This window comes from Cherax quadricarinatus, chromosome 1 (assembly GCF_038502225.1).
Source record: "Cherax quadricarinatus isolate ZL_2023a chromosome 1, ASM3850222v1, whole genome shotgun sequence".
Lineage (NCBI taxonomy): Eukaryota > Metazoa > Arthropoda > Malacostraca > Decapoda > Parastacidae > Cherax > Cherax quadricarinatus.
This window is the reverse complement of record NC_091292.1, coordinates 14,915,907-14,925,427: the sequence shown is the minus strand read 5'-3', so window position 1 is coordinate 14,925,427 and position 9,521 is coordinate 14,915,907. Positions and strand designations below refer to the sequence as shown.

Sequence of the window (9,521 nt, the reverse complement as noted above, 5' to 3'; positions counted from 1 at the left end):
AAATACAGGCTGAATACGTACATGAATGGGCGTGACCGGGTTTGAATTTGACCTGGATAGCAACGAAAAATAAGCCTACTGCAGTGCTTCTTTATTCTTATGTATTGATCAAAATATATGCAAAGTGAATATTCGAAGGTAGGCTGGTTGCCTGGCTGGCTGGCTGGCTGGCTGGTTGCCTGGCTGGCTGGCTGCGGTGATTTCTTTTAATGCCATTTATGTTCAGTAATATACATTTAATGATTCCATAATTCTATATAAATACACTCTGTAGAGACCACTGACACTATCTACTTTATTTCCTACTATCTGTTTACATGCGAAGGAAACACCATAAAATTAATATGAATATAATATTTCTTGGAAGATATTCACAATACGACAGAATGGCATACAGTACTGACAAGATGAAAATTACACACGTGCAACATCTGGGTATCTTTATTGAAGACGTTTCGCCATCCAGTGCCTTTATCAATACAAATTCTTAAATTTGTATACAATAAAGATGCCCAGATGTTGCACATGTGTCTAATTTTCAGTATTTATGTTGTTGAATATCAAGTCAAATAATGACTAAATATTCACTTCTATTACATTTTCCACAGATTTTATTATAAGACATTTTTATATTATTTGTACATAGCTTGTTCTGTTACTGTCCACCATGAGTGTCTGTCCACTCATGATCCTAACATGATAGCTGCATGCAATACTTAATTATCCTCATAATCTTCAAGAACACATTCTCAGAGACATCAAAGAGGACCAGATGTTGCTGAATATTGAGGCAGGTCATGTGACCAACTCCTCATTTTCTGAAATTAATACACATTATGCAAGTGAAATAATGTATTGGGATGTTTGCTGGATTATTCCTACATTACCTACTGTAGTTCCCACCTCGTAGTATATAAACTATTATCGATAAGCAATAGTCGTTATGATGATACTGTAAGAGATCTGATTGTACTACACAGACATTTACACATACATACCCTTATGGGTTTATAATGTGTTTAATGTTAATGTTTTATGTTAAAGACTCCTAAGTGAGTCTGGTTTTTCACTCTCTTGCCTTATCGTGATGCTTCTATTTAAATATGACAAAGTAAAGAAAGACTCTAACTGGAAGATTTTCTTTACGTTCATTCAATACTTAGTTACTGGTTGACAGCCACTACATCAATGGCTCAGGTAGACCTATAATGAGTAATGCTAATTAATATAGTGTTACAAAAAAGACAATTTACAAAATGTAATAGCAGCACCAGCAGTTACAGACATAAGTATATTATTATAAACTTTTATTTTACAGTATATGTTACATATAAGGTGTCCCATACATGTTACTGATAATCAATTTTAAAAACACGAAGATAATTTCTGACCAATTCAAAGAAACTGAATACTTTTATCTACAATTAGGTGTTAAAGATATGGACTATATTACCAGATGTAATTGTAAAGAGAAGTCATGCAGGTGTCACCCATCACTCTGGCAGGTGCCAAGCAGGTGTGTGCTATCACTGTCAGCGAGGATACAAAAGATTTCTAAAAGTAACATGCTGTATAGTCCTTGTGGCTTAGCGCTTCTTTTTGATTATAATAATCTAAAAGTAACTTATCAAGTTGTGATAAACTGCTTCTGTTGCCTAAATCCATCTTTTTTTTTTTTTTGCAGAAATCTTAATTTCTAATAACTGTCAAGTCGTGTGCCCTAAACTGTCCATGTAAATTGAGAAATCACGCAGAAAGCAATCACAAAATGTGAAATAATAGTTGACATTTAAAAATGGGTTAAGGTTTATTTACATTAATTTCCGTGACACACATCTTGCACCTCCTTAAGGCTTTCATAAACTGCTGTAGTTCAGTCATCTACTGAATTTGCAAATGTAAATACTTGTCTTCTATTTTCTTAATCTGCTTCTGGTAGATATTTATGGCTATAACTGTACTAACATCCATTACAAACTGAAGGAACAGGACCACCTGTACCATTTCACTGGTTCTTCCTCCTCCCTACAAAGTTGTCCATCGAGTGGGTGATATCCAGCACGTTACTCAGGTACAAAAGCACCTTTTGTGGTAATATACTGTTGAAAAATAAATTACATTAGTAAACTTAGTTAAATTGGCCAAAGGTGAAAATTCTGAATTACCAAAAGCAGAGTCGAATTAAGATTTTGTAGGCCCCTGGGCTACAGGTACTGTGAGGGCCCCAGTGATATTTTCAAAAGGAAAAAAAAAAAAAGGTAAAGAAATATTAAATTTATTTTTACAAGGCTAACCACAATTAAAATTCAAACATTTGCTTTGAGTAATTTCTCAGAAACAAATTGTGGACACTTTTCACTTGACTATGGAAGCCCTCCAGCTGGCGGAGGCCCCTGGGCTGCAGCCCCTAAAGCCTTAATCCGGCCCTGACCACAAGTAATGTGTGTACTATTCTCTGAATGTTGCTTTAATACTTCACACTTGGCATAACTCATGTAATATTGGTGTACTCAAGATTAGTTAGCATATAAAGGATCTTTAGAACCAGATTGGTAAGAGAACCGAGGAATACAAAGGTACACTACCAGATTGGTAAGAGAACTGAGAAATACAAAGGTACACTACCAGATTGGAAAGAGAACTGAGGAATACAAAGGTACACTACCAGATTGGAAAGAGAACTGAGGAATACAAAGGTACACTGCCAGATTGGAAAGAGAACTGAGGAATACAAAGGTACACTGCCAGATTGGAAAGAGAACTGAGAAATACAAAGGTACACTACCAGATTGGAAAGAGAACTGAGGAATACAAAGGTACACTACCAGATTGGAAAGAGAACTGAGGAATACAAAGGTACACTACCAGATTGGAAAGAGAACTGAGGAATACAAAGGTACACTGCCAGATTGGAAAGAGAACTGAGGAATACAAAGGTACACTACCAGATTGGTAAGAGAACTGAGGAATAATCAGTGTAGACAAAAACTGCAAAAACTAGAGTTGTCGTTGAGGAGCAGAGCACACGACTCGTAACCAATGAACCTCTCAAGGTACGTTCCTTCAAGCTAGTTTTTAGCACTTGATCGAAGGAATGGGTTCTGTTCTCCTCTTTCACTGGATTGAACCTGACTGCCTACCATTCACAAGGTGCTGCATGACTCCTACGGGTTATGGGTTTAGTGCTCCCCTCCTAAATATAATAATAATAATAATTATAATAAAAATAATAATAATAATCAACGGGACCTAGGCTTGATTCCCTGACAGCACAAGATGTATAGGCGACTCTTCTTACACCTTGTTGGCAGATACAAAAAGAGAAAGAAATATGACAATCACATAAAAAGTCATAAAAGAATACAACAAAGTTAAAAAGAAAGATTTCTTAATATCATCAACAAGTGACAGAAACTGGTGTCTTTTTAAAAAGTTACTAGTATTTTTTCCACACAATGTGAAAGACTTGAACTAACTACAGGAATGATCTGATAAGTGGCTACTGGAATCTAATCCATGTAAATGCAAAATGATGAGAATGGAAAGAGGAGTTAGAAGGCCAGAGGAAATGTACCATTTGAAGCCTAGGCAACTTATAGAAACAAAAAGAAAAGTTCCCTGGCATGGACATCATATTTCACTTGTTCTGGTTAAACTAACTGAAAATCAGAAGGTTAAAGATTTTTTTTTTAACAAGTCGGCCGTCTCCCACCGAGGCAGGGTGACCCAAAAAGAAAGAAAATCCCCATAAAGAAAATACTTTCATCATCATTCAACTCTTTCACCTCACTCACACATAATCACTGTTTTCGCAGATGTGCTCAGAACACAACAGCTTAGAAGCATATACGTATAAAGATACACAATATATCCCTTCAAACTGCCAATATCCCGAACCCCTCCTTTAAAGTGCAGGCATTGTACTTCCCATTTCCAGGACTCAAGTCCGCCTATATAAAAATAACCAGTTTCCCTGAATCCCTTCACTAAATATTACCCTGCTCACACTCCAACAGATCGTCAGGTCCCAAGTACCATTCGTCTCCATTCACTCCTATCAAACACGCTCATGCACGCCTGCTGGAAGTCCAAGCCCCTCTCGCCCACAAAACCTCCCTTCCAACCTTTTCGAGGACGACCCCTACCCCGCCTTCCTTTCCCTACAGATTTATATGCTCTCCATGTCATTCTACTTTGATCCATTCTCTCTAAATGACAAAACCACCTCAACAACCCCTCTTCAGCCCTCTGACTAATACTTTTATTAACTCCACACCTAATTTCCACACTCCGAATTTTCTTTATATTTACACCGCACATTTTCCTTAGACAGGACATCTCCACTGCCTCCAACCGCCTCCTCACTGCTGCATTCACAACCCAAGCTTCACACCCATATAAGAGTGTTGGTACTACTATACTTTCATACATTCCCTTCTTTGCCTCCATAGATAACATTTTTTGTCTCCACATATACCTCAATGCACCATTCACCTTTTTTCCCTCATCAATTTTATGATTAGCCTCATCCTTCATACATCCATCCGCCAACACGTCAACTCCCAAGTATCTGAAAACATTCACTTCTTCCATACTCCTCCTCCCCAATTTGATATCCAATTTTTCTTTATCTAAATCATTTGATACCCTCATCACCTTACTCTTTTCTATGTTCACTTTCAACTTTCTACCTTTACACATACTCCCAAACTCGTCCACTAACCTTTGCAATTTTTCTTTAGAATCTCCCATAAGCACAGTATCATCAGCAAAAAAGCAACTGTGTCACTTCCCATTTTGTATTTAATTCCCCATAATTTAATTCCACCCCTCTCCCGAACACCCTAGCATTTACTTCTTTTACAACCCCATCTATAAATATATATTAAACAACTATGGTGACATTACACATCCCTGTCTAAGACCTACTTTTACTGGGAAGTAGCCTCTCTCTTCTACACACCCTAACCTGAGCCTCACTATCCTCATAAAAACTCTTTACAGCATTTAGTAACTTAAAACCTATTCCATATACTTGCAACATCTGCCACATTGCTTCCCTATCCACTCTATCATATGCCTTTTCTAAATCCATAAATTCAATAAAAACTTCCCTACCTTTATCAAGATACTGTTCACATATATGCTTCAATGTAAACACTTGATCTACACATCCCCTACCCACTCTTAAACCACCTTGCTCATCCACAATCCTACATTCTGTCCTACCTCTAATTCTTTCAATTATAACCCTACCGTACACTTTTCTTGGTATACTCAGTCAACTTATTCCTCTATAATTTTTACAATCTCTTTTGTCCCCCTTCCCTTTATATAAAGGGACTATACATGCTCTCTGCCAATCCCTAGGTACCTTCCCCTCTTTCATACATTTATTAAACAAAAATACCAACCACTCCAAGGTTAAAGATACCCTACGCAAATTATTGAATATTACTTATGTCACAAAGAAGACAAAAATACAATAAGGGCAAGAGAGCCATAAAAGGAAGAATACTCACAGATTGAGGAGGAGATTTATCTTTAAGGTGTATGGCAGCATGAGCACTGGGGTGTTGAGCAGCATGGCATCAACCACCTCCTCCGCTACATACTCAGGTTTCAAAATTGGGAAATACCTGGAGACACAAAACATTTCCCTTTTGCATTCTTCTCTATGTGATTCTTTATACATATATGTAAATACTGCTGAAGTGTGGGCACCTGAATTACTGTACACTAAAACTTGAGGAAATTCCATGTGTGTGTCATATGGTAAAGAACCTGGTATTGGCTTTTTCATTGTTTCAACAACCTAAACAATGACATAATCTAACTGGGCACTTACTTGCTCTGGAATCCTTCAAACATGCCCGTAGTTATGAAGACTGGGCACACCACTGTCGTCTTGATACCAGTGTGACCCTCAGCCTGTATAAATCAGTTTTAAAGACTATAAATCACTAGTAATGGATTATGAAACTCTACATTATGGATCATAACTGTTATACAGATATATGAAATATAGGTGCAAAGAGTTTAAAGAAAGCACTTGTTTGCCAATAAAGTTATGAATGAGAGGAACAAAATACTATATAATAATTGGAACATATTACAGTTATGGGAAGCGCTAAACTCATAGGGGTCATACAGCACTTGAGGCAATGGGAGGAATTCAGGTTCAGTTCAAGGAAGGGTAGGGGTAAGATCAAATGTCTGGATCAAGAACTCCTCACCGGTATCAAGAAGTCTCCCTAAAGGGATCACTGAAGCATAGAAATTAGAAAATGTCATGAAAATTCCAGGACATTAAAGTGTCTCACCTCCGAAGAAAATATATTTGTCCTTCAGCCATAAGACTACTAGTGAGGCATAACTAACCATCAGTTCCAGTCTGAGGGTATCATCGAAGCCGACAGCAGCATACTTGGAGGAGCAGTAGTCAACGAGGCGATTGCAGGGAAACTTGCCGGCGGCTGAGGCAATGGTGACGATGTGACCTTTGCCACGAGATATCATGTCTCCTAGGAAGGCCTTGGTTGTCTGACCACAAGCACAAGTTAATTATTGACAGGTTGTAGGGTTTCTAACATGGCATAACTCAACAATCTCACAAACTGATATAGTATTTCCATTAAGGCTTCCATCAGGATGCGACCCACGACAGTACTAATACCCAGATTGCTATTTACTGTTAAGTGAATAAGAGTAAGAGAAATCTAATCCTGGTCTTTTAAGTTGTATACTGAATACTCAACCATGGAGCTACAGGTTATTGTTTTTGTAGTGTAGTCTACTGTAATTCTGTACTGATGCTTATAGACAGAAAAAAATGAGGCAATCTCAGGACAAAGATCCAGCTGGTATTGCTAAAGATCGATTTTCTAGCTAGGTAAATCATGTGGTTAGTAGGAATAGTAGAGAGGTAGAGGGGAGAATAGTGTTAAAAAAGTCAAGACAGGAAGTGATGAGCATAGTGGTATATAGGGGTACCAATGGAAATAGTGGTGGGTAGCAGTAGAGAACAGTGGTATTTGAGAGGTAGAAAGAGAGGTAGTAGGGTGGATATAGTAAGTGGGGGAGCAGTGGGAATATTGATGGCACATTAACGTGACTGTATGAACATATTAATACAATTTGTAGTGCGCTTGTGAAGACGATAACTGTTAATTATATGAAGTTTATTGGTGTATGGAAGCAGGATTCCATCACTCCATCACTGAATATCCACCTTCACTAAAAACACAACAGTATGTCACATGCTTCGTTGGTAATGCCTCAGCATTCACACTGAGAGGACTGAGGTTCGATCCCTGGCGCAAGTGGGTACGCTGGGCATGTTTCCTGCTGCCCATATTCACTTAACAGTAAGTAGGTACCTAAGTACTCACCTAATTGTGGTTGCAGGAGTCGAGACTCAGCTCCTGTGGGTGGCTTCCAGGGGTAGAAGATTAAAGGAAACCAATGAAAATAAAACTGTACTTGATGACATCCTGACTTTACTAGGATATCCTGACTTACTAGCCCTCCTGATTAATTGCAGCAAAATATTTTTCTACAGAATCTCACTGTTTCCGTTTACCCACAATCAATATATTCCTCTCAAAGTGGGATATTATAAACCATTCTGGAAAAATACCCTGACTTTGCTCACTGTAAATAAAACATTACCACTCTGTGTGTGTGCGTGTGTGACGTAATTAATGCTTGCATAAATAACTCATTCTGATTGTGACCAGATATAAACATGTAAATAGTTCATTACCTTTGTAACTTGTTCAGCTATCAAAACTTTGCGGCCCAGTCCCTGGACCCATTATGTACCCCATTTCCATCCACAGGATGGATATGGGGTGCATAATAAAGATGTTAAACTAGTGACATCATTAACTTTAGGTAGACACAGTCACAACTTCTACTCACCCAAAAGTGACTCAGTATGTTCACGTCAAAAGTCCGGATAATACTTTCATCGGGACAGTCAAGGAGATTCTTTCCGGTGACAACTCCTGCATTGTTGATTAGGATGTCGACCTGGTGAAAAGTGGTGTTGGTGCCCATGAGAACTGCACTAATGTTGCTAAATAATATTTCATCCCCTCCTCCCCTCACTTCACACTCTTAAAATGAACACTGAACACAACATTAGGACAGAGGTGTCCTCCACTTACCTTGCCCACCTCCTCCTTGACCCTAGTAGCAGTCGAGTAAATAGCATGTCTGTTGCAAAGGTCCACAGTGTAGGCGCGACATTGTCCCCCCTTTTCCACCACTTGTCGCACAGTCTCCAAGTTGCCTATGGAAAGGAAAAGTTATGTATACATTTAGGCCATTACATACCAGTAAAAATACTTGTTTGCACATATTTACCGCTACCACCACCGCTCAGTAGCCGCCTCAGCTCGCACAATGAGAAGCCAAAGTTCGATTCCCGCACGAGTAGAAAAGTTAGGCATACTTCTTTACTCCTGCCGCCTCAGTTTACCTGGTAGTAAGTACATATCTGGGTGTTAGGCGACTAGTGTGGGTAGCAACTTGGGGAAGAGGATTAAAGGACCCTTGTGGAAATAAGACAGCCATCAATGGTAACCTGACTTGACTGGGTTATCTTAAGTTACCAATCATCTGAGTTAATAATCCGAACAAAATCCTCCTCCTCTTTTCTTCCTCTTCTTCTTCTTCTTCTCTCAGTACTCTCTCATCTTAAAACACAACTTTGGTTTTTCTACTTTGTGGATCTTAGCAGACTTTTCTGCGTTATTGTTTGGTTGTCTGGAAAGGAAATTTAACTGTTCTAATAACATAAAAATGCTAAAAACAGATAATCGGAAATAATATTTTCTTGATGTAACAAAGGCTGGTAAACACGAAGAAACTGTTTTTGGATCTATATAAAGAAAGGCAACATTGTGGCATAATGACAACATTGTTTTGCTCAACGGGTTTTAATTGCACCATAAAACCAGCATTCCTTTAGGAGGAAGAGCTGTCAACAATGGTTAAGTATATCACTGCTCTGGGAATGGGTGAACTTACAAGTCACCTGTGGCTGACTGCCTGGAAATAGGTACCTGGTAGCAACCCATCCTCATAAGATGTGCGTTTATAAAAGATTTATAGAACGAGCAAAAAGCTATGTTCATCACTTAAAGACAGTATCGATTTTTGAATGTTCACTACAATACACCAGGCACTGTATGACCCCTACGGATTTAGCGTTTCCCATGACTGAAATAAATTAATAATTAGTGCATAAAGTATCTTCGATATTTACCTTGTCGCTGTTGCACTGAGTTAATACATTTCCTATTATTTTTTTTAACGTTTTGCTAAAATGGGTTGATTTTTATTATGCTCCTTTACCCTAAACTAATCAAAAATAATGTACAGAACCCTTCGAGGGAGGTAGGTCCCTTGATGTTGAAGTAATCCGAAGCATTGGACTTACTCTGCCCATCCTCGAATCAAACCTAATTGCCTTACATTCCCCAGGCATTGTTTGACCCATATGGATTTATCGT

General features: G+C 38.4%; 1 protein-coding gene across 1 annotated transcript in view; it reads right to left on the bottom strand.

Moving 5' to 3' along the window:
* Positions 1-1,646: 1,646 nt before the first annotated feature.
* Positions 1,647-9,521, bottom strand: part of LOC128687109 (epidermal retinol dehydrogenase 2) — a 45,532-nt gene continuing 37,657 nt past the window's right edge. The window contains exons 3-8 of the mRNA XM_053774458.2: positions 8,172-8,296; positions 7,924-8,034; positions 6,382-6,543; positions 5,849-5,931; positions 5,523-5,639; positions 1,647-2,099 (exon numbers count right to left, since the gene is read on the bottom strand). Coding sequence (XP_053630433.1) covers positions 2,006-2,099; positions 5,523-5,639; positions 5,849-5,931; positions 6,382-6,543; positions 7,924-8,034; positions 8,172-8,296 — 692 coding nt within the window. The 3' untranslated portion in view covers positions 1,647-2,005. The remainder of the gene's footprint in view (positions 2,100-5,522; positions 5,640-5,848; positions 5,932-6,381; positions 6,544-7,923; positions 8,035-8,171; positions 8,297-9,521) is intronic.